Here is a 24,960-nt window from a genome sequence, read left to right as displayed (position 1 = left end):
TTTGGACCAGAGGATTAGGTCTGATGTCCTTGTCTAACAAACATAAGCGACCATATCTTAAAGCTTGACCAACCCTATTTCCAATTTAAAGACTGCAGCTATTAGATAACTAGATAGAGATACGGCCCCTCAAGTCAAGAAATGAGGCAAGCACACATGCCCTACACGAAATCAGGATTATAATATGCAAAGTTACTTCCCAAGTGTCACCCATCTGAGCCTTTAACAAGTACTACACTCAATACCGCGTATTTGAATCAATGAATGGAAGCTTCTGAAGGGACTTGACTTCGACAGGATTTCAGTTTTTAATGGCAGAATAGCAGAAGGTGTAAATGAGATCCGTCGATACACATGAAAATGAAGGATCTTAATATAACTAACCCCTTTTAACCCTTTCTTTATTAGGTGTGGAAGGTGGGGCTTTCACGTTTCACTTCACCTCCCCAGCACAGAGCCTCCTAAGTCCTGATTCCTGAAGAGAACAAATCAATGTCACAAAGTCAAATAAGGAAGCTCAAGTAATGTGCAAATGTTGAAAATCTCCAAACCCAGAAGATCTATACATACATAAACACTATCAAAACACCACCACCCAAGGCCAGCCTCCATTAGAAGAAGTGCTTGGGTGACTGGTGGTCGCCATTGTTGGAGTGTTACTGTGTCACCCTCTAAGAGAAACCATCATCCTTCTTAGCTATATATAGAATAGAAGGATTGAAGAAAGTAGTTACTTATTATTATAAATAACCAGATTAATTAACTTCTGGCCTTCTGGGTACGTAGCTAATACTGTATATAGCAATGGCAGACCATCAGAGAGTCCATCCAGTCGATCTCGAAGCCCGGCCGACGGCACCCTTGGTGTCCCGTGAATCATCAAGATCAGAGAAAGGTGAGCCTATTGAACACTACCCTCCTCCGCCTCGCCGCACTTTTCCGGTGAGCCACTCGAAGCCACCCAAGAGAAGTTGTTGTTGCAGGTGCCTGTGTTGGACAATCAGTCTCCTTATACTTCAGGTGATTGTGGTCGCCATTGCTGGAGTCATTCTTTACCTTGTCTTCCAACCCAAGCTCCCAAAATACTCGGTCGACCGCCTGCTAATAACGAGCTTCCAATCCAATAGCGATGGAAGCCTCTACGCCCAATTCAATGTTACAATTACAGCCAGGAACCCAAACAAGAAAATTGGGATTTACTACGAGGATGGGAGCCAGTTGAGTGTGTATTACACAGACACTAAGCTCTGTGAAGGGTCTCTACCCAAATTCTACCAGGGTCACCAGAACACGACTGTCCTGAACGTGGCCTTGACAGGTCAGGTCCAAGATGGAAATACATTGATGCCAACGTTGGCAGCACAACAAGAGACTGGTAGCATACCTTTGAGGCTCAAAGCCAGGGTGCCAGTGAAAGTGAAGCTTGGGAAATTGAAGCTGAAGAAGGTGAAGTTCTTGGTCAGATGCAACATAGTGGTGGATAGTCTAGCTGCCAGTGGTTTTATCAGAATAAGAACTAGTAGTTGTAAGTTTAGGTTCAGGCTTTAATTTCTTATTAGTTGTTTACTTGTCTCTTTTATGGCTTTTATTGCAGTTTTTTTTTTCTTTTTCCTTTTCTTTTTCATCTTCTTGGGTTATTAGAATTATATTGCTTGATTTATTTTCATACCCTAAGAGAAGTGGAGCCTTTATTTGTTTCCACTCCATTTGTATTTATTTGGATTCATTTTCTTGGGATCGATTTATTTAGATTTATCAGAGACAGATCGGGATTTTTGTGAAAATGAATATATGTTTGTGAGGTAGCATAGATTATACTAATTAAGGTGGAAAAATTACCATTAGCTGCCTTGTTACAGAGCTCTTTCCTCTCTGCTCTCTCTGAATTTCATCATCATCATCATCCAATCCTTATACCTGCTATATGGGGCTAGCTACACGAATCCCATTCTGCTTTGTTTAAATTATTTTTGGTTAAATCATTTCTTGTCTGTTTTAGTCAACCCCTACCTCTCAGAATTTGATGATTATTATATATTTCTATCATTAAGTTTTCAGTGAGCAGGAATTGCAAGGAAAAGACTAAAATTCTATCCATTTTATCATATTGTTTCAATTATAACCCGTGAGAACAACACTTGGTCTTTCCATGGAAAAAAACGAAGAAAGAAAGAAAAATGAGGATTTGGGGTGTAAGACCTTGGTTGCCACGGCAAGGCATTTGGTGAGTAGGTGACTTCCATGGTAGTTGGGGCGCAAAAGTTAGTAAACATGCGTAAGGAGATCAAAATATAAGTGAAGTTGAAATGGGTATGTGGGGATTTTCAAGGGGTAGGGACTGCCACCCCTTGGCTCTGCCTTTGTTTATATCAAAATATATTTAAAATATTTTTTTATTTTAAATTTTTTTTTTATTTTGAGTAAATTTATTTTTAAAATAGTTTTAATTTAAAAATTTCGAAGATTTGGGTCCCCAACAGGAAACCGTCTCCATTGGGGATCGGGGATGGAGGGTCCTTTCACAAAACTGCCATCGACCCTAACATCCCATCACTAGAATGTAAAAAGGCACCCAAAAACTAGTGGTCACAGTATTCAAACAGCTTGTTGGATATATCATTTTATCTGATAATTATATAATTATCATTTTTAATAGGGTTAAGCTATGGTGCAAGAAAGACATGATACTAGAGAAAATTATAACAAATATCATAAAAGTGGCAACCAATCAAGTGAATCTCTATCAAAACTCATAGGGGGGTTTTTGATTGGTCAAAGCCTTTCTAATATCATGTCTTTTGGGCATCATATACAAAACCTATATGTATGTAATTATAAATGCAAAAACCTATATGTAGCTGTGAGGTTGGTGTGAGGAGCGCACAGTGAGGAGCAGAATCGAATTCACCTAACATACATGGATATAGGTACTGTTAAAAATATTCTTAAAAACAAAATACCATATATTGTAATTTGTGACTTAACCCTGTTAATCAGGTCAAATGAATCAATGGTTCAAATTCAAACTGTTTGAGTCATAAATTACTGACCAAATCAACAGTTTTTTACATAATGGTGGGCTTAGAATTGATCCAAACCAAAATCTATGATTCGTTATGAGTATAATGGTACAATCGACTGGGTCAATATATATATATATATATATATTTCGGCCCTAATTAAGTAATTATTGAACCTTTCACACGTGAACTTCTCCCCTTATCCGGTTCTATGCCCTGTCCGGTTTTCTGAACACTGGTTTAAAGAGAAAAAACAGATGGGCCAAGACAATTTAATCGTAAGAAAAATGTGAACTGGTTTACAAAACGGTCTAACTTCATCGGAGCCAAAGCGAACCAGAAGAATAGCAGGTTGAGCTGACGCAATCTCTGAACCTTATACCGTTGTACGTCCAAACACACACACATTGGCGCTGGTGAAGAGCCATGACGGATTGGGCTTTCGCACATAGAGTTTGGGAGAAATGGGCATCTAATAACGTGGGTTCATCTGGTAAGAAACTTCGAGCTTCAGAAATGCCCTGTTGCTATCTTTACGTGGACAAACAAGAGAGAGCTGAACAGCTTCAAAATTTGCAGGTGAACCACTGAAAGCAGCTTTGCTAATTAACTATGACCCAACTGGGCCTTCGCGCCTGCTGTCCGTCATGTAAGACAAACCAAAATTCTCTCCTTTTCTTCATTACAGATGCACATGTTTTTGTGATCTTAATTCCAATCACTCCATCTCTTAGGATGTCTTTTCGTGAAATTGTAAATAAATAACGAAGAATTTTTAGAATGAATGATCTTTATATTGATTGTTCTTGGAATGGTTTTCCGGTTTGGACCAGGCTGCCTAAGAAAATGGCATTTCACTTGTGTTCCACTGGATTTTACTGAAGAATTTAGTTAAACCCAATAGTTGTTTGTTAAATGTCTACAGTGAACTCTAGGCAAACATTTTAGTTGTTTTTCTTTTCACAGTTAACGTTTAACCAGGTTGGGACGTTGAATTCAGTACCCCATGAATTGTATTATTCGAATTGAGCTTATCAGTGAATATAGCGAGCGCAGGGGGCAGCTAAAGCAGTGAGATGCAAGAGCATAGTAAGTGTGGCTTAATCTTGTATTGATTGCACTAATATCCCCTTAGGGGGTGAGCTCTGTCTACTCTGCTTCACCTATTGCCCCCTACGCAAAATGGGGTATTAATCAAAGAATGTCATGTGTTCTTGAAGAAAATGGAAATGTATAAACAGTTTGATGTCCAAAATAAATTTTATTGTCCCATCATAATTTATAAAATATCCGACACTGATGTGAGGCTTCTCTATATGATTTCCTTAGTGAAATATCATTTTCCATTTCTTGTTTTTTGTTTTCTAGCTCCCAAGTCCCATCTACTTCAAATATACTTTTTTAGTTTCTTATTTTTTTTATGTTTTCATTTTTATTATTTGAAATACCTTGCTTTTCATGTCTGGAATAATTGCAACTTTCAGCCGTCATCTTCATTTTACATATAGAGAGCTTTGGTAGGTCTTTCATAAAATTCAGCAACCTATGAGATAGATTGTTAAATCCTACAACCAATATATGATTTTCTTCTTTTTTTCCAGCTTAAAAACAGCAGGAAGCATTAGTGTGGAGTTGGGACACATGAAGAATAGAATCAAGAGATAGGCCACCACTTAAGCTCGCCTACACTAGATGTCGCATTATCAGATCCATCAACCATGTTGATCCTTTCTCTACCAGAACATAATCTACAGGAATTAGGAAGTAAACTAGGTGGACATATTGGTCATAATCTACTGGGAAGAAAGGGAATTCTCATAACCAACGAATAATAACTAAGGCATGACATGTGAGTGTATTACCTAATCTTTCAAAAGCAGTGGAAGGAACACTAGGGACCTCAAGCTAGATCTTCTGTTGCTGTCAAGCTGAATTAGAAGATTGTAAAGCTTCTCTAGAACTTCTGTTTTATCAGGTCCATTGGGATTTGATGACCCACCTAAAGATGGCTTCGTATCTAAAGAGGTAGCAATATGAGCATTTCCTTTTCCTGGTCTTGGACCATTTTGGTCTTAAATTGGGATGCAATTTCCAACACCTATCTCTGGTGTGCTTAGGCTTCTTACAATAGTCACATACCTCTTTTTTTGTCTTTTTAGTAGGACTAGTCCTTCCACACTTCCCTACTTACATCTAGTAGGATTAGTTCTCTCTCTCTCTCTCTCTCTCTCTCTCTCTCTCTCTCTCTCTCCTATTACAAGAAAGAAGCCATTCTCTAAATTTTGCTTGATGTCTGTAAATGGGTTGGGCTAGGACTTAGGTTTCAGAAGAGGCCTTAGCAAAGGTTGGGTATGTGCCACTGTGATTAAACTAGTTCCAAAGCTCAGTCTAGTCTAACTGGATCAATACCTGTGATATTGATCCTTTGTATCCTTTGTCAAGCAAGTGGTGAATCTACATCCCATTTATTAATTTCATGTTCTTTTGTGAAATGCATTTAGGTGTGGTTTTTTTCTCTCTTTGGTTGTTGGTGGGATCCTCCCTTGAAGTAGCATGCCTTTTCAGCCCTAGATTCCTTAGACAGCCGAAAAAGAGAGAGAATCGTGTGGAGAGCCTCTAGATCTGTGATCTTGTGGTCTTATCTATTTGGGAGAGGAGGGATATCGGAGATATTCTGTGTCCATGAAAACACATTTGCAATTAAAGGAGGATCAATGTTGCCCAAAGTTTGAGCATGAACTGGCTCATATTCTGAACAACAAGGATAGAGAGAAAGTATGCAACATCAAACTGCTCTTTCTGCTGTTAATAAATCCTCACATATGGATTTAGTGGATGGTAAATATTGAGTTAAATACTTACTGGCATAATAGTCTTCTATGCTCTTATCACTCTATAGGAGCTAAAATTACTCCTGGAACAATTGATATACTCAAGTAATGTTGTCCTTGCCTGAATACAATCTCTGTGCATGTTCCTTGATTTCTTCAGCAATGTCTAGGAACATAAATTGGCACTACTCTTCGTCTCCATGCTACTCCAAATTCGTGTCATGATTTGTGCATTTTCTTGCACTCACTCATCATATACAAGAGTGCCAACCAGTTACTTCTCATCCTTCAAGTACTTGAGCTTCCTTTAGCTGTAAGAAAGACCTCTACAGACTTTGCCAACTAAATGTAATTCTCCCCATTCAATTTAATGGAAGCCATCTGTACTGAAAAGTAGTCAAGAGGGACAACTATTCCCAATTTAATCTCATTAGTACCATTCCCAAATGCTACCATGATATTTCTGGATCACACAAACCACAAGGACTCTACTAAAAACAGTTTCCAGCCACTTTGATAGAGAGAATATGCCACAACTGAAACAAAACCCTCATTTCATCTTTACTTCCTTCACAGCATAAACAGTCCAGCTTTCACCCGTTTTAGTTGTACCATGACAGGAAAACCATCAATTAGAGCACTTTATTGGAGCAACTCACTACAATCACTTCTCCTATAATCCACCAACACATAACAGAACTTGCCATGCTAACATCCCTCTTTGAACTTTCAAGTAGAGGATCTAAATCACCACCCCACACAACTTCGCCATCCCCTATGGTTACAACAATAATGTGTCTCTCTTCTAGGCTGTGATCAAGAAGAAAACAGACCATTCACCAAGAGCATATGAGAAAGAAAGAAGAGAACACTCTGATCACCTATTGACCCGATCACAGCCTTTAAAACTAAAGTAGAACTGGTCCTGGCCTTCAAAACTCTAGTAGAATTGGTAGCAGCTCACAAAAAAAAAAAGCTCTGGGTCTGATACCATGTCAATGATATCCCCTATGAGTTACGAGAGTAGAAAAAGAAAGACTCGAGAAAAATTAGAGAGAATAAAATGATCTTCCCCCTGGTTGTCACTTATTTGTATGGGTTACAAAGGAAATGACTATTCAGCTCTTAATGAAGTGAGACAGAACTTAAGACTCATTTTGGGAAGAGTGCAGATACAAATATGTTCAGTGCAAAACCTTGTATACATTATTTCTGAACCTTGTATTTGCAATGTATATATTTGTACTTGCACTCTTCCCGAACTGAGCCTAAGTAATTCTTAAAACATAATAACAACTGAAGAGAACAAAATACCCCTGGTCTCACACCTCTTAATACAACTCATTTAATATGATAAGACATTGAAAAAGGGTATAAGACCCAAGATAGATTCTTCTCTCTTTTTATCCTTTTATTTTCTACTTCAATTATCAAATAACCTTATTCTCTTTAGCATGATAGAACAAAGCACATAGAGGGGGATGGACATTTTATTTGTAGAGAAGTTGCTTCCAAGGAAATTTATCTACCCTATGCAAAGACTAGAGATCAACTAGCAAATTTGTTTATTAATGCTATTGATAATACACAATTAACATGTGTACCTGAGAATCTGGGTATGATAGATTTCTATCAACTAGCTTCAGGGGTAGTATTGAGGTGAGGTGATTTACTCGTATGTATCAACTCTCTCTCTCTCTCTCTCTTCCAATGTTTAAAGTATAGATACTCTCTCTTTTATTACTTTTTCAATATGATATTTCAAAGATAGGTATGTTAGAATGGACATTAACATTTGAAATTATTAAAATGCCCTTACTCCTAGTATTTAACTATTTATTGTTCTCATGACCTTTGATACCAATCTGATACGTAGATTACAATGTGATGTGTATTGACACTTTGAACCTTGCTTTCTCTTTCATTAAACCTAGACCTCTTACAAGTTACAACTATTATAGAGAGATACATGTTGCTTCCTGATTACTCTTCAACCAGCTTGTGACTACCTTGGAATCCTCTAGTTAAAAGGTAATTGATTACCTTTCTGAATTAATGAATGTTCTGAGTTTTATGAAATTTTGTTTTGGTCTTAGCTAGCAGCAATTTAAGAGTAGCCATTCCATTTAAACTAGGGGGATGTAAGGTTCTTTAGCATGCCTGGCATGCAAGTTATTTAAGGCATGACAACTATGAATTCTAGCAAGTTGAAAGACACTCAGCGGGGTTGAACCTTTGCCTTCTGTATTTTCCTGTACCCTAAAAGTTGCCATTTTACTTTTAAATTTCACAATAGTTTTTCTTTAGCTCAGTGATTATCAATATGCCATTTTTCCTTTGTATGACTAGCCAATATACTATGGGATTAAATCCCTCATAAGTAGAAAAGAATAAAGCTTATATATAAATGTCTTACCAGTTTCTGGATGCATCTTTCAAGAAACATAAAAAAATATAGATCATTTATGCTGGCAGAGCAGAGCAACATGGGATAAAAGCCAAGCCTGTTGAGCTGGGCCCATTTATTGACTTCATCAAACGGAACAATCTACAAGGGGAATGCTTCTTCATAGGTCAAAATCAATGTGAGTCCTGCTGAATTGGTTTTTTGTTCTCATGACATAGGTGCTTGTTATTTTCGTACTTAATTAGAACTTTGTCTTCTATATGATAATTCCCCTTCCATCAGCTCTTAAGTCTGACTGGTGGTGTTTGCAAAATTTTGAACTACTAAACTTTGATGGTTTAAAAATTAATGTATTCAAATTCTTAAGAATAACTCCATATTTCAATACATGTCCTTGCATGTGCTTCCGAAAAGAAAAGATGAATAAAGCTAGTGAATTATATATAGATAGATAGATAGATAATATTGGGAAGAAGTAACTAGATCTTAAGGGATTATCCAGACCTCAATGAAAGCTTAAAGAATCCTGAGGAATGGAATCATAGAAATATTCCAATTTAAAAAGAAGTATAATATTGCTCAAGTAAATACTTCTTTCCAGGGGTTAACCTACTGAAACAGGATAAATGAGGAAGTTATAAGCTTAGTAACTATGCTTAAGGGAGAAGGATCAAATTCATTATCAAGGCATATATGCTAGTCCATGCACCCACCTTGGGGTTATCTAGGTGTGGATTTTGACAAAGAAAACTTCAATGTCTAGGCTAATTCCCTAGTTGAAGACTGCAACCAGAAAGTATCTTAAAAAGTATCAAATTTAGAACGAATTTTATACCAACTCACCGTTCAGAGTTTAGGCACATAGACTTACATTTGTGAAAACAGAGATGCATACAAACACTCATCTTTATGAAATAATGCTGATACTTGCCTTGGTTTCACATCCAGATCACCATGCAAAAAATTTAGTACATTTATTTTCTTCTCTCTTTTTTTTTTTTTTTCTTATCAATAACTTCAGATTTCATTAAAAATAATTACAAAGAAGGAGAGGTAAAATCTCTTAACTCTCTCCAAATACTATGAATATAGTTACAATTGAGCCCAAAGCAACTGATATCTTCCCACCCCTTGTTTTGCCAAACCATTAGCTGTTCTTTTAACCCAATTAACTCTCATATCCATTCCTTGTGCCAACCATTTAAATTTCTTCCCGTAGTTCCACAATCCAGTTACTTCCTTTTGTAACCAACCCACCATCAGCTTTGAATCTCCTTCTAATACCTCCAGAATGAAAAGAAGTGGAACCCTATTCTTATCTAATATCTCCAGAATCAAGAGAGAGTGTAAAGGAAGGAGAAATAAACTTTCTGTAAGTCTGCAAAATTACAACTAGATTAATTTCTGATTTTGGATTTCTTCTTTCATATTGTCCTTCACTTGTAGCTCAGAACTCTAGCCAAACTCTGAATTAGTAGTAATCTTTACCATATAAATCAAGTGTATCAGGGGTAATCTTAATGTCTTAAAAGCAAAAGGGATTCCTAGATATGCAAGGTGAGGTGTGCACCAGAACAAAGTGAGACACCAAGTCATAAATTCTACTTGAAAAAAAAAATCAAAAGAAAACTTCGTACTTAGAATATGCAATTATAAATTCTAGAAGGGTAAGTTATTTCAAAAAAAGAAGAAGAAAAGGTAGCTCAATGATTAGAGTATCAACATGAAGATTGTAGCTTTGCACATTCTAGTCATTCACTAAACCAAGTTTTATTTTTTCAAATGAACTCTTTTTTAATTGCAATTACAATGAGTTGATTTATGGACAACTTATAAACTCGGATGTCCCTTTACAGATTCCAATTTGAACTAGGAAACCAACCTAAAACAACTTCTAATTGCTTTAAAACTAAGGCAAATCCATAGTAATCCAAAGGGACACTCCAATGAGAACTCTAATTCCTAAAAGAACTCAAATAACTCATTACTAATCCTACTAAAATGATTTAATGTAAAGTCACAAGTTTACTATGAATAGCAATTACGTGAGTAGTAATTTCAAAATAACAGTAAATTTCTGGAAACTTAAAACCCTATTCTTAAGACACCTATAACTAGAAAATATAAATTAAAAAAATCAAGCAATATCAATATTTTTCTATCACCTAAAAAATTTGAAATTGGTGTAGGAATTGAAAAACTGATTTAACTCTCCATGGATTCTATCCTTGTTTCCATATTTACATCACTGTAGGTAGTCTAAACCACAAACCTAATATGAAAGTCACAATCATAAAGTTGGATAGCACGAGTTGCCTTCAATAGTCCCATTCTGCTAAGTATGCAGGTAAAAGATAGAAAGTGGAGTATGTAAATGGCCAAATATCAGAACCAATGCTGTTGCGTGTTGATACAAAATATTACCAGGAGTTCAGGACAATGATAGAACCTTCTTACTTTACACAGGTTTTGCTTGATCTGTTGAGTATTTCTCCATGAATTGCTTTAGACATTCACTAATTCCCACCAATCCTTTCATAGGTTAAATATTGAGTACACATTTCTTCTTTTTTTTTTTTTTGGAGACTATTAGATCCAATTGCGTGTTTCTCTCCTCCCATGAAAGAATGCTGGTGGTTGAGGTAATGGCAAATAAACTAAAGATGTACAATTTGACTGAGGACATGGCAGTTGATAGAGTGCAATTGCTGAACCCAAATAGTTGGGATAACGATTTTTTGATTGAGTTGAGAAATTTCTTTTTTTCATGAGGAACATAAAGTTTCTTTTTCTTTTAACCGTCTTAGGGAAAAAATAATTTGATACCATCTTTCCTGTTAGAATATATTCTTTAGGTCCAATAGATGGCTATGTAAGAGAGGTACTAGAGTGGATAGATGATGGAGTTATTTGAATGAAAATCATTAGTCTTTTTCTTTTTTAATATTTAAAGTTGTCATTGCTTTGATGATTCAATCTCAACTTTGGATCCTTTCTAGATTTCTTGACTTATCGATTATGTTGTTATGTGGGTACTAGTGTTGGTTTACTTGAGAAATAAAGGGTATTGATTTACTTGAACTGCACCGCATGGTCTGCACCTTTGACACTTTCCTATTATTATTTCATTACATGGTAGTTCATGAATGACAACCATCTTTAGAACAACCTGTCAAGACTGTCAATCCAAACTAGCATTTAAACAAATCACTTTTCAGCTCAAGTAGAGCATGCAGAACTTTTGGCTTGCAACTATTTTATCTTTGCTTTTGAATGATATTATTTAATAATTTATGAAAATGTACGTGATTTGTTACCCTTAGATGCTTTCATTGATTTTTTTTTTTAATTCTTCATAATATCATTAAATGTATTAAGTTACTAGTCAATTCTTTGAATCATTGAGTGCACCAGAACTTTTTGAGCTTCAAAACACTGCATTATACCACTAAACCATTAGAATAGTACAGGATGGGAAACAATTGACAGAAAAGGTCCTTATACATAATATCTTCCAGGACAGTAATGCTTCATTTCCAAAATCTGATATGACTATGATCATTCTTCCAGGAAGTGGGCTCCACTACTTTGGCAATGTACCCCTCCCATCCATCAAATTACTTGACTTCTAACCCCCACTAGTGTACAAGCGACTCACTAGTTAATCCATCCAGACTATCAAATTGATTAGCCAAACCATTGACATGGATTTTGTCATAATACAAAAGTTGACTTAAAAATCTGCAATACTGCTACAAAATATTATAGTTAGACATGATTCCTGGGGCAGATATTTGTATACAAAATATTGACCATGAACTTTGCCCATACAAAAGTTTCTGTAATTTGTTTTTTTGATTCTTTGGATTGTGCTATGCCCCGCCTTGTGTAGCACTCTTCAGATTTACCAAAAAAGACTGGGAAGGTTGTAATATGACATGTTATTTGAAGTTTAGTCCCTGTTGTATGTGACAATCATTTTCTGGCTTTGGAAACTAGACCACTTTTTTAACTTTGACATGTGCAATCTTGACATCAGATATGGTCACATCAATTCATGAGAACTGGTTCTGTGCAAGGTGCGTGAATACCCAAAAACCTGCTGGTGAAGGCGTTATAGTCATGCAGACGACAGCATTTCTGTTAGTTGCATTGTAAGTGCTGCAAGAATATCTTGCTTCTGATATTATTCTTTGGAATTGGATTAAGACGATAATATGGCATACAAAGCATTGGTAAACAACCATAAATTTTCATTTTGCATGATTTTTATTATTGATAAAATTACAGGTATGATGGCTCAATTGGTTCTGCATCCCGTGCCATGGTGGTGATTGATCAATTTGCATGGCAGTTGGTTCGTAAAAATCTCTAGTCTAGCATTCCATGGTGCTGCAACATTCAATTCTAACTTGTAATTTTAATGAACCACACACTGATTAGAAAATCTACCTATAAGCAGGGTCCTTAATTTTTTTTTTTTTTTTTGTATTGTTTGTCTTTTAATATCGTGTGTAGGTATCAAGTGCAGAAATGAAATATCAAGACTTTTTACCTATCCATGTAGGTATCAAGTGCATCTGTGCTAGACATAGCTTGTGGCCATAATTTGCCATTAGCAGGAATTTCTAATTTACACATACTGTGCATGCTAATCCCTTTTTTTTGGTAGAACAACTGATTCGTTACAACTCAAAACCATGACATGCAAGCATATGAGCTACACTTAACAGTCTCTAGAAATGAAATTGAAGGAAACATCAAGGTTTAAAAGGTTCCTGGCATCATGAATAAGAAAAACCACTTCTTTAGGCGGATTTTAAACTTTTGATTCTTCATGCACAAGATGAGATTTAGGCAATCACTTTCCACCTCTATCTTCTTGCACCCTAACTTGGAGGTAAGCTTAACACATTCAATAAGAGCAAAGCAACCTCTTAAAACAGCACCAGACGAACCAACACTTGCATCTTTGAAAGTTGAAACCTCCATTAAAATTTTACTTTAAAAACTAGGATTAGGAGGCTTCCATTGAGAATGGGCAAGCTATTCCTATTCAAATTCATGGGACAATCCAGTGTATTTTCCAGCCTAGATGTTCAAGCTTTTCCTTGAATCTATTTTTTAGATTCTCAGAACCCTTTATCGGCAAAAATGTAATGTTTTAGCTGATGTTGCAGTTGTTTTTGTTTTTTAAAACACAACCTTAGTTTCTAAATCTGATCACATCTTAAGCCAAAATACCTAACAAACCATATGACTCTTTACCTTTTTCACCTTTTCACAAGTAACTAAACCATAATCTTAATCTGATGCACTATTTTATCAAGTAACAAACCATAGCATTATTATAATCTCCCTGTAAACATTTTGATTTTGGGCTCTATGTTGGAGTGCCGATTTTTCTTCCGGAGATAAGAGGGAACAGACTCAACACTGGATAAACAATAAGGATTGACGACTTTAGTTAAAGCTAGGGGTGAGCAGAAAAAACTGAAAAGCCGAACCAATCGAAAAAACCGACTGAAACCGAACCAAAAAATCAGTTAATTGAATCGGTCGGTTTGGTTTTAGTTTAGTTTCGATTAACCATTTAAAAAAAAAACAGCAGTTAACCGAACCAACCAATATATACAATAATATAATATTATATATATATTATATTATATCCCTAAGTTCTTTTGAAAATCGAATAAAATATTTCGGTTTATTCGGAGCCTAGTCGCCTATTGATTTTTTTTTTTTTGAAAAGCGGCAGTCTGAGAGACTTTCAACGGTTCGAATTTCAAATTTCAATTTTTTTTTGAAATTTGAACTTTTCAATTGAAAGTTCGGTAGTCTGCCTCTGCTAGAGTGCCAAACTGCCGGTTCTCTTTTGTCTTTTCCCTAGACTGCCAAAGTGCCAGTTTTCTCTTTTGTCTCTCTCACTCTCTCAATTATCCCTGTTTTCTCTTTTCTCTTCTTCTTCGACTCAGTTATCTCAGTTCTTCTCTCACTCTCTCAGTTCTCTTCGTATTCCTCACTCTAGAGTCCAAATAGCCGTGTAGGCTGTGCCAACCACCAGCATGCCGCCTCTCCAGCAAGCAAGCACCAATGTCGTTCTCTCTCACTCTCCCAGTTCTCTCTTCTCTCTCTCTCACCTCTCCTCTCAGCGTCTCCGCTAGGTGCCAGCCACACCATCTCTCAGGCTCTCATTCAGGTGACACTCGACGGCAACCACCAGCACCAACTAGTCTGGCACTGATAGCAACCAATGGCACCAACAATCCGACATCAGCAACCATTGACAATTCTAGTTTTTTTTTTTAATTTTAAGTGCATAAAATAACCAAAAAACCGAATTGCGGTTAACTAGTGAACCGATTAACCGATTGCATCGGTTTGGTTTCAGTTTGGATATTTAAAAAAACCGATCAAATCGATTCGATTTGAAAAAATACCCTACGGTTTGGTAACCAAACCGTAAGCACCCCTGGTTAAAGCAACATAGTTTGTAGATTTAACCGAAAAACAACCCTTGAGGTCAGGGTCCCAAATGACTAGTTAAACTGTTCTCCCAAGTCTATGAACCAATTCTCGTTTGGGTCCTCTGATTTACAATACGACCTTATACAACTTTATGCTCCCACAAAATTGTAGATTTGTAGTTCAATAATGTCTATCAAAACACCAAAGTGAATTAGGATCATGCAATAAGTTTTTTTTTTATTATTTATCAAAGAAAAGGTTTTTATTATTGAAACTTAATATCTTTGTAGTCATAGTTTATTATTCTATATTTTTTCTTTCTTTATTTAGTATGAAACTTACAACCATTATGATAAATCACTTCAATTATGTTGCAACGTCATGTGAATCAAGGCCAACATTCTAAAGTCTTTTAAGGAATAGTATCCTTTATTTGAGGTGACTGCTCAATATGGAAATATTAATATGTTGAATGCTTAATGCTATACCTCTGTATTTTCGATATTTTGAACCTCGATAAAGTAGTGCATCATCAACGAGAAAGGAAAGATCAAATACAGAGAATACCATACTGCTAGATTGACATGATCTGGTAAGAAAGATCTCCCAGAAATCAATTAAAGGACTTGTATGCGTCCATCTTCTGCAGGTAACAGATGACTCTCTCTGATGTGGTCAACCTTTGTAAAAATGAAATCGTCACCAATACGAGGATTAAATTCCTCTTCACCAATTTAATCGTGACCATGGTGTAAATGCAACCGAGGGGCCAAAATATTTCTTTGTAACACTGGTGGCTCTACTAATTACGGCTACAGTCAACAACAGTGGTTGATCAAAAACATAAAGAATGCCTTCGTTTCTCATTTTCTACCAGTGGATGAGACATGGTAACCTTTCAAGTTTGTAAGTGCATAGAGATGGATAAAATAACATCTGGCAATTGCAAAACCAAACCCCATTCCCAGATAATAATTATACCCAAAGGCAACCAAAAGGGGTTTAATAACGACCCTTTACGACAAGGGTTCAGCATGAAGACGCTTGTAACACAAAATGCAGACATGAAAATGGATGGTGGGAAAACCCATGAAAACCTACTCAGAACCTTTCAACCTACAAACATTTTATTCACCAGTGGAAGTGCATATGACTTGTAGAAGTTCTGTATAAACTGAGAAACTGAGGGGAGAGTACGGATAACTTTATATGCCTTGGGGTTCTTTTCCAAGTGTTGGAAAACTCTGGTATATGTAATTGCTTCACTAGGATGTTTCTGTTCCTAGAAAACCCAAAACCCATCTTACCACAAAAGCCACCTTCTTGTACAAAATTGCTCGTGCTTCTTGCAACATTCTTTTATTTTTTTGGTAACCAAAACTTGACAGGGCCCAAAATTTCTTTTTTGAATTGTGAAAACTGAAAAACCCATTAGTCCATTACGATAGTTACAGTCTTGTAGGTGAGCCCTCAAATTTGACAATATCATCTGGACACATTAAGGAGAATGTGGTTGCGCCTCGGCAGAATCATATCAACTTGGTAGGACCGTTCAAACTTCAAATGGAATGCCGCATTTCTCATCAATAGAATGTTAGGAACAAGGCAGGCTCTCCTCATCTTCCTTTCCCGATTATAGCCTAATTTCTTCATGATGAAATTCAAATATCTAGTCTTCAACCTCGTTTTCACTGATTTTTTTTACTAAAACAAGAATCACAACTCGACTGCTGTGGTAATCTGGATGCCACTGTGTTGGATCCACATGCCCAATTATGAAATCCTTCATTGCAGCATCCAAGAAGTATTCAAGAATAGCATCTACCAAAGGAGAACAAGGATTAAGATGTACTGTAATAGGAAACCAAATAATAATGAATTCTAGAATTTACCATTTCGGAGCTCTCCCGCCAATAAAATTGTTGTTTGGGCTCCACAAAGTTTCCGCAGTGTTACCAACAGATCTGCAACCGCCCCTTCACTATAAATTACATCTGAACCAAGTACTGAAACATGAAAGCATTGATGTAAGATTGGACCCAGTATGGAGTTTTGACTTCAAAATATCATAACTAGTAAAAAAAAGGAAGAAACTTATAATGACAGGTAAGATTCAAGTGCAGATTTCACTAATTGCAAGCCATTTTGATGCTGGGGGAAAAGAGTTAGAACAGCAGGTTCAATAAGGATGCCCTGCCAGCATGAAATTCATGTCTTAGATATGCAAGCAGTTCAAATGTCAGATACCAACCCAATTATTGCTCCATCTACAAGAACCTTCCAGTACAAAATATACCCTGATAGGATGTCCCATTCGAGTAATAACATTCTTCCCAACTAGCAGAAAAGAAATCCTGAACTTAACTAGGATTCCCAAGACTGGATCTTTAGGTTTTACCCAAGGCAACAAACTGTGAGGTGTAAAAATAACATTATGTCCTATGTATGGGAGGTTGTCTTCTTCCCATTATCTGGACCTAATTTATCTTTTTCATTTACTGCTCAAGTGCTTCACCATAATTTGGTTGAAGGTAGATTAGATAGATTGCTTGGAACATACCATGACCGACTGCTTTGTTTTCAGTTGAATAGTCCATATATTCTCGGTATTCTATTGTTACAGGGGCAATGAAATGAAAATAAAAACCTAGATAATCTAAATTTCAACTCTAAATTTTCGTTTTGATCTCTTAAAAATTGCTATTTTAGAGCTCAACTCAACTTGTCCTTAATCCTAAGTATTTGGGGTCAGCTACACTAGTACCGTCCTGCCGCTCTACTCTATCAACAGCCATATTTTCTGACAAATAGTAAGTCACCAAATCATTCTTTTACCACTTCAGATCACGATTTCTTTGGTCTTCCCCTTGCTCATTCAGAGCCTTCTATTTATACCACCCCTCCCAATAGCCCAGATAACCAGGACCAACATTGGGTAATGGCCTTCTAATTGTACCAAGTCACTCCTCACTGTTGTAGTACTTGTCTTGGAACTCAACATAAATAAACAGAAAACTCAACCACAGAATCCATTTTGAGAGGGAAGAAACAAGCAAAGATAAAGAAGAAGAGAGGGAATAAAAGAATGGAGAAAGAACACTCAACTGTGGGAGCCATTGTGAGCCCCCATGAACTTATATTAACTCCTGGAAGTAATCTGAAAAATCACAAGTATGGCTCTGGTCAGGCAGTAGCAATGAAATAAACAAATAAAATAAACCCATATTGCCCAATGACAGCAAGGCACAATAAGTACATAATACTAGGCCTGCTTTTCAACACTCGCCATCAAACCGAGCATAGAGATTAACCATGCATAGCTTAATTCGGCTGCACCTTAATAATACCCTTGGTGAACACATGATCCAACTGTCCATTTGAACCAACATAAGGAAGGCGGACTTCTCCTGAAGCCACATGTTTTTTTAACAAAATGCCTGTTAACTTAAATGTGTTTAGTCCTATTATGTTGTATCGAATTATGGACTATATTGATCACAGCCTGATTATCAATCAAAGTACACTCTCATAGGTTCATCATATTTAATTCTCAAATTGCCCAATTGTGACCAAAACCCAAAGCAATTTTGAGACACCATAAGCCATTGCCCTGTACTTTGTTTCAGAACTGAAGCAAGCAACAACAAACTGCACAGCAGGGGGTGGTTATGGCATGGGACACAAGGTACGTGGCTACCATGAATGGGTAGGTGGGTTTTTTTTTTTTTTTTTTTCTATCTCAGTTCATTTTCAGAACAGAGACGGTTATGAATGGCTGTTGAAAACATTGTATTGGCCGAAGGTTAATGATCAGAGGGAAATGAGCTGCTCCCTTGTGGCACCCCAAAAAAGTTGCTCCCTACTAATCCAAGTGTTTTAAGAGGCACGGGAGGTGTACGCCTGGTGATTCTCCTCAAAGCGAGGCGCCACCAAAACGCCCTGAGGCGTATGCCAAAGGCATTGATGCCTCTGAGGCATATGCTTCAGGTGCAAGAGGTGTACACCTCATGCACCTCAGAGGCATCAACAAACACCCCCCCCCCCTTCTTCTTAATATAAAATGTCTTTATTAAGAGAAAGAGAGAAAGATGAGATCCTCCTTCCTCTTCATCCCCCTCCTCTTAAGGAGGCTTAAGCCTCCTTGTATTCGGGAAGTTTACGCCTCTTACATTTTGAACTATGCACCTCATGCCTTCAAGTAGTGGAACACCTTGCATCATGCCTCCGCATTAGTGTTTTAAAAGGCATGGGGAGGTGTACACCTGGAGACATGCCCCTCGAGGTGCCCCCAAAATGCCTTGATGCATATGCCAAAGGCATTGTTGCCTCTGAGGCATATGCTTCATACACCTTTTGCAATGCATGCCTCATAAAAGAGTAACTTTTATAAAAGACAGAAAGGCAAGTACATGAGATGATGTACAAAAGGCTAGTCACACACAGGTTACAAAGGCATACAAAGGCATTATACTATTGCTATATAAGTTTTCCCTATGAGCACCAGACTTGGCTAATTTATCTGCAACAGAGTTTAAATTCCTGGGAATCCAGATTAAAGATGCATTCAAGGAGGAGCCTTCCAATGGGATGGTGATAGGTTTCTATAGCTGGTTGACTAGAGCTGCAAGTCAGGTTGCCCAACTTAAAGAATCTCAATTCCATAGGGTTCAGGTTAGGGGTCAGGCCCATTGAAATTTTAACAAATTCCCAACCCAATATGACCCAAGTTGCACTCCTATGGATGGCACCTATTTCCCCACCCCTTTGATACATACCTTGATATTGCTAGTTCCTTTAACCTTCAACATTGACATTGGAAGGTCCTAAAAGCCCCAACTGCTCCAATCTAGCATAGAGATTGGCAAATTTCTGTTGCACATCATGCTTAATCTGCTGTTGCATCACCTCTAAATCCCCTCTAGTCAATGTGTTCCCTGTTTCTTGTGCAGTTTGATGTTGATCTTCCTGCACAGCCATGGATCTACCAAAATATCAATCTGTGCTCTAATAGAGGCAATTACTTGGTGTAATGGTAAAATCTCCAGCTGACAAATGAAAAAACACAAGTTCAAGTCTGAGAGCAGCCACTTTGTGCAAAAAATGCCAAAAGGTTAGAACCATATCCAGTCTGCCCCCTCCCAAGATCCCAAAAAGCTAGAAGCTACATTGGGTAATGGCCTTCTTTTAAACTAGTGCTCTAATGTCAATTGAAGTGGAAAATTTCTAAAACACAACAACAGGCTTCAACTACAAGTACTAACAAGCAAACAAAGAAGAGAAAATAGAAGAGGAAGCAAAAATAAGTTAAATAACTTCTACTATAGCAACTAGCTATGGTAGAAACAGAAAAAGAATTCTTTATTCAGTCCTTAGTAGGGAAAAACAATAGAATGAAATGTTGTATTCTCTACAAGACCTGTTGTCACTCTTTTATTGACCCAAAATTGCAATTTCCAACTCATACTTGGACTCTAATTCCTATTTGTATTCGGACTTCAAAAAAAGTAGAAACTTCCTTTTCAAACATAGACACTATAACTCTCTAGTTCTACTAAATATAAGAAATCCAAAATTACTAAAAATAGTAAGTCGCATTTACTATAAATAGTAATGGATGATTACTTTAAATAGAAATTACAGAAATTACTATAAATACTAATGGAGTCCATTGGTGATTGGTCAATCTGTTGACTTGACTTTTGAACATGATTGCAAAACCCAGAAATCAGTCATCTTGAAGCCCTTATTTGGGGCATTTCCACATATCAGATGACTAAACCCAAGTTAATTTAAAATACACCATAGTTCAATTGTAAGAATGAGACACTACCAGATTGAACAAGGTAAAATTCATGTAATTCAACCACCATCACTATATATAGGATTTGAAAGAGTTAGAAGTAAATTAGCGAACTAAAACAAATAAAAAAGCAAGACCCTGGAAGCACCGAACACTTTATAACTTGTCAGGAAATCCAGAGAGAGAAGCTAATTACCATAATCAGGCAGAGGCTCGATTAATTCAGAATCAGGGTCATCCCCCCATATGAGCTCCCTTACTGTTGCAGATCCTCGTACGTCCCTGTCTATTACATTAGCTTCAACATTCTTCCTTAGAAGCCTCAGCCGATCAGGCAGATCAGTAAGAGTAACTTGACCACCCAGCATAGCTGCAATGCAACTGCAAACAGGAATAAAAATTGTACATCTACTGCAGGCAACCGAAAATCCAAGTACTAATGTAAAGTTCCAAGGCAATGGAAGAACCTGATAATAAAACCTAAAAGCACTTTGTTCAATCAAATCAGTGACTTGGACTGACTGATTGGTGGACTTTCTCTCAAATGGCAGCCTATTTAGTATTATTTTCATGCCTGGCTCCATGTAAGAGGTTGCCACCCATTAAGTTGTTGATTAACAAATTATATTAAATGCACAATAAATTAATTGACTTCTTTGCTGTGTTTCTATAGAATTTGTAATCAATTTTACCCAACTAATCCACAGCCTGAGCCCAATTCGACCACCTTTCTGCCCTGAAGAACAAGCCTCCCCGAGTCCACTGCATGCTCTAGGAACTTCCCCAAAACAACTCCACTGTCCCACATTACTGCTCCAGTTACTCCAGGTGTGCTCTGCAATTTATAACTAAAAAAATTAGAAAAGAAATATCCATCCAAATTATCTTTCACCTCCTGATTTCCCTGTTCGAATAATAATATTGGAATATGTCATAATGTAGATCAATCATCTGTTTCGGAAAATTGTATGGCACTTTAATTCCAAGGTAAATCAACCTAGTACAAATTTTCAAGTGCCTCGATGAGAAGACTTGCCCACTGTCCTAATCAGATCAGCATCAATTTCCTGGAGATTACCATGCAGGTGACGACACTACAAAAGGACTATCAGATGTCTTGACCATTCTTAGACACTAGAAGATTTGAGATCCCGTATAGTTTCTTTTGTATTTCCAACTTCGAAAATAGGGTTCTTGGTCACATGGACTGTTGCAGTTTTCACCTCCTATAGTTGTTATTGATACGGCTGCCTGACGTGGCAGCTGACGACATCGCTGATTCAGGCACCCCCTTGCGAGCTGGCAGCCAGACGAGGGTGAACCTTGCCGCCATAAGAGAATCGTAACACCCTCCCCTGTTTTACAACAAAATAACCAACCGAATATTTTCTGCTATCGGTTGCGAACTTGCGATTTGACTGCCTATGATTAGGTTCTAGCTTTTGTCTGTTAGTAGAAACGGTCGAAGAATTGGAGTCTATAAATTGTATCGTCCTCTTTTTTAAAGAACATTTTAACTTCTGCCTTATTACTTAATCGATTGCCTACTTACCGTCTCTGTGAGCAGTGCCTGAGCACTATAGCCCGAGGTAGAAGAAAGCCCTCTTCTCGGCCCCGAGAAGAGAGCGATACCAGTTATAGTTGTTGGGTTGGTCTTCTAATTGTAGAGAAGTTAGAGAATGCTGGAATGGCGAGCCGGCAAAAGCACACATTGAAGGTAGAATAGGAAGGGAATAGTCGGAATCATACCATGGAGGAAGGAGACTGAAAGATAGTGAGGCGATGGCCACATGCCTCGATATCGAGGAGCAGTGACGATTGGCGGACGAAGGCGTTCTGCTTGCAGAGGGTGGGCTGTTGAATTGCCCACAGCAGCAGTATCTCCTCCGCCGAGTCACGAACAAGTCGAATTGGCGCCTCGTACGAGCCAATAAGCACCAAATCCTCCGCAGCCTCTGCTTCTACATCGCCGACTACCGACTCAACCATATCACTCACACACATTCTCTGCGACAATCAGAGTTCAGACTCGGGAGTTTTTGGCATTTACTTGTTATTTCAACTTCCTTTTTATCGGACAATTTTTCGAGGGTTTTCCTGATGTGGTGCAGCCTATCACTACTTGACCGAGTACAGCTTGAGACGGGATCTGCTCCTGACATGTACATCCACCGTGCATCGAGAACATCTTCCGTGAATAATAATTGATAAATACGGGAGATGTTCCCAATGGATGGTAGGATGTGCGTGTGAGGAGCAGATCCGGTCTTCAGTTAATGTGAACTGTAGAGAGACGCCAATTCAGCAGTATGACATCTTTTTTCTGAGACCGGATCTGCTTCTCACATCCGGCTTCTCACAGGCGCCTCACGCGCATATATTGGGAATATCTCCCACTTATTAGTTATAATTAATGGGATATGTTCCCAATGAACGGTGGATGTATCTGTTAGGCGCTTATTTGTGAGGAACAGATCCCATCACTTTTTTTTTCCTATGCGCGGAATTGGGATCTGCCTTAACACCGATCTCACATGAATAATAATGGATAAGTACGGAAGATACTTTGAAATGCATGGTGGGATGTATTTGTGAGGCACTTTGTGTGAGGAGCAGATCCGATCTCCGATGAGCCATGCTTTAAAAGCTTAATTAGGGCTTGGGGGTCGTACCAGTGCTTGAACTTATACCATCATCATTGATTGCTGCAATAGACTTCGAGGGGCACGGGATGGTTCCGTCAGGATGTGTTTGGTTTAAAGGAAAAAAATAAATAGGGAAATGAGCGAAAAGGTGGGAAAAGCATATGAACAGCCTTTACTGCCTTGCATTGATTATATATTTTATTTCATACGTAAGGTTGCAAATGTTGTTGGAACGGTGTGGCACGGATTTGCCCTGGTGGAAGTCAATCTCATACGTATCCAAGTAAACACGTTCATTTGAGAGGTTGGTACACCTGTTAGTGCCAAAGCAGGTCAAGTTTGCCAGTCACGAGGTGTGTTGGATGGCCCCGGGTTTTAAGTTTGTGTGGTTTGGGAAGAGAGATGGCTATGCTACCAACCAGTCGGCATATTTGAATCACTCGTGTGCTCACATACCAGATGCAAATGCCTTGACGCGCGATGACAAAAAGGTTTGTGTCAAGTTGCAGAGCAGGAATGGGGCGAGATAGCAGAAACAAACAAACCCCAACCAAGCTCGTCGACCGGTAGCATAGCCATCTCTTCCCAAACCACACAAGCCTAAAACTCAGGGCCAACCAACATAAATCTTACACACATCATGACCGTCAAACTTGACCATCACAACTACTTGCTTTGGCACTCACAGGTGTACTGAGCTCTCTCGAAGGAGAAGGTTTACTTGGATACATTAATGGGACCATCCCATGACCCTCAACATCTATTGCAGCAATCAATGATCATGATAAGTTCAAGCACTGGTTTGTACTTCCGACTTTCAACAAGGTTTAGCTCGTGAGCAATCGGATGAGCCAACATGACTCCGTTGAAGCACAGCAACGAGAGTCGCTGTAAGAGGATCAAATCTGAACTCCGTTGAGAAAAATTAATTAAGTGGAAGCTAGGACGAAGGCGCCCTATGGCCTATGATATTAAGTTTGGGGCATTTAGTTAGGTTCAAGTCTGATCCAAGCATTAATACTTTTAGCTGAGCTGTTTCTTTATCAAATTTAAATTTAAATACAAATGATATCTATTTATGTAAATTCAAATTAAGAATTAATTGGTTTGGGCAAGTTCAATTCAAACAATATTTCTAGGTGAAATATTTGTCTATAAATTTTAATTTTTTATCAATTAATTTTAAAAATTTATTGGTGTAACTTTTTCTAAATTCAAATGGACTTATTAGGATTTGGAATTACAAATGCTATCTATTTGTTTGAATTTAGATTGAGACTCAACTAGTTTAGGTAAATTCACGTCCAATTTGAGCATTATTTTAGGTGACATACTTGTTGTAGGTGAGGTGTGGCTAGGTTACATGAGAGTGGTCTCTTTGAAAAACAAATAAAGACTGGAAATAGGGAATCAACCGAAGGGGTAAGGCAAGCGAAAGTGAAGAGACGGTTAGCAAGGAATCTAATGATTAAGTGGATCAATGGTTGAGAGAATAGCTTTCGTTACGAGGAGGATCCTCATTTATAAGGAGGGATCACGAGGTCCCGAAAGCCAGCATCTCTTTCTATTTACTCTCGCTTCTTGTTTCAAAGGATTAAAAAAAGGAGGGGATGTCTTTACGCGGTGGATATTACAGCACAGCTCTCTTTATGTTTGAACCAATAATTAAGGTGGTGTTCATTTCTGTATTGAGATGATGGATGGAACCATTTTGGTCCCGTCCACGAGTTTTAAGAGTGTTCAGTTACTGTGAACATTCCCTATCCATAAAATATTGTGGATGGGAACT

The 24,960-nt window shown here is 37.7% G+C and overlaps 3 protein-coding genes across 5 annotated transcripts; 2 read left to right on the top strand and 1 right to left on the bottom strand.

Annotated features, from left to right (window-relative positions):
- The first annotated feature begins 598 nt into the window (after positions 1–598).
- On the top strand, positions 599–1,784 carry LOC148864099 (NDR1/HIN1-like protein 6). Its single transcript, XM_088975416.1, has one exon. It carries the CDS (start codon positions 805–807, stop codon positions 1,546–1,548), a length of 744 nt encoding a protein of 247 aa, XP_088831542.1. The 5' UTR covers positions 599–804; the 3' UTR covers positions 1,549–1,784.
- A 1,406-nt stretch (positions 1,785–3,190) lies between these two features.
- LOC148864098 (Profilin family protein) lies at positions 3,191–12,818 on the top strand. Of its 2 annotated transcripts, XM_088981572.1 has the most exons (5): positions 3,191–3,513; positions 3,600–3,669; positions 8,327–8,436; positions 12,298–12,412; positions 12,549–12,818. In XM_088981572.1, the coding sequence occupies exons 1-5, from the start codon at positions 3,447–3,449 to the stop codon at positions 12,631–12,633; spliced, it is 447 nt and encodes a 148-aa protein (XP_088837698.1). In that variant the 5' UTR covers positions 3,191–3,446; the 3' UTR covers positions 12,634–12,818. The 2 variants fall into 2 exon arrangements, with proteins under 2 accessions (XP_088837698.1, XP_088837697.1); XM_088981571.1 differs by lacking the exon at positions 3,600–3,669 and having other exon boundaries at positions 3,309–3,599; positions 8,310–8,436.
- A 3,012-nt stretch (positions 12,819–15,830) lies between these two features.
- Positions 15,831–22,704, bottom strand: LOC148864097 (S-adenosyl-L-methionine-dependent methyltransferases superfamily protein). Of its 2 annotated transcripts, none has more exons than XM_088980922.1 (5): positions 22,276–22,704; positions 21,219–21,361; positions 20,723–20,907; positions 16,619–16,732; positions 15,831–16,547 (listed from the first exon to the last, which is right to left on the bottom strand). In XM_088980922.1, the coding sequence occupies exons 1-5, from the start codon at positions 22,528–22,530 to the stop codon at positions 16,396–16,398; spliced, it is 849 nt and encodes a 282-aa protein (XP_088837048.1). In that variant the 5' UTR covers positions 22,531–22,704; the 3' UTR covers positions 15,831–16,395. The 2 variants fall into 2 exon arrangements, with proteins under 2 accessions (XP_088837048.1, XP_088837050.1); XM_088980924.1 differs by having other exon boundaries at positions 15,831–16,509; positions 22,276–22,602.
- Between the last annotated feature and the right edge of the window lie 2,256 nt (positions 22,705–24,960).

The sequence above is a fragment of the Nelumbo lutea genome, chromosome 3, assembly GCF_056320005.1.
Source record: "Nelumbo lutea isolate HS-2025 chromosome 3, American lotus-T2T, whole genome shotgun sequence".
NCBI lineage: Eukaryota > Viridiplantae > Streptophyta > Magnoliopsida > Proteales > Nelumbonaceae > Nelumbo > Nelumbo lutea.
This window is presented reverse-complemented; position numbering and strand designations above follow the sequence as displayed.

Coding starts and splice junctions, on each gene's coding strand:
- LOC148864098 (XM_088981571.1), top strand. CDS start 3,447: ATGACGGATTGGGCTTTCGCACATAGAGTTTGGGAGAAATGGGCATCT. Junction 3,600..8,309: donor AACAGCTTCAAAATTTGCAG/GTGAACCACTGA, acceptor AAAAAAATATAG/ATCATTTATGCTGGCAGAGC. Junction 12,413..12,548: donor GCATTTCTGTTAGTTGCATT/GTAAGTGCTGCA, acceptor ATAAAATTACAG/GTATGATGGCTCAATTGGTT.
- LOC148864099 (XM_088975416.1), top strand. CDS start 805: ATGGCAGACCATCAGAGAGTCCATCCAGTCGATCTCGAAGCCCGGCCG.
- LOC148864097 (XM_088980922.1), bottom strand. CDS start 22,530: ATGTGTGTGAGTGATATGGTTGAGTCGGTAGTCGGCGATGTAGAAGCA. Junction 20,908..21,218: donor TCAGGCTGTGGATTAGTTGG/GTAAAATTGATT, acceptor TCCTGTTTGCAG/TTGCATTGCAGCTATGCTGG. Junction 16,733..20,722: donor CGAGCCTCTGCCTGATTATG/GTAATTAGCTTC, acceptor TTCATGTTTCAG/TACTTGGTTCAGATGTAATT.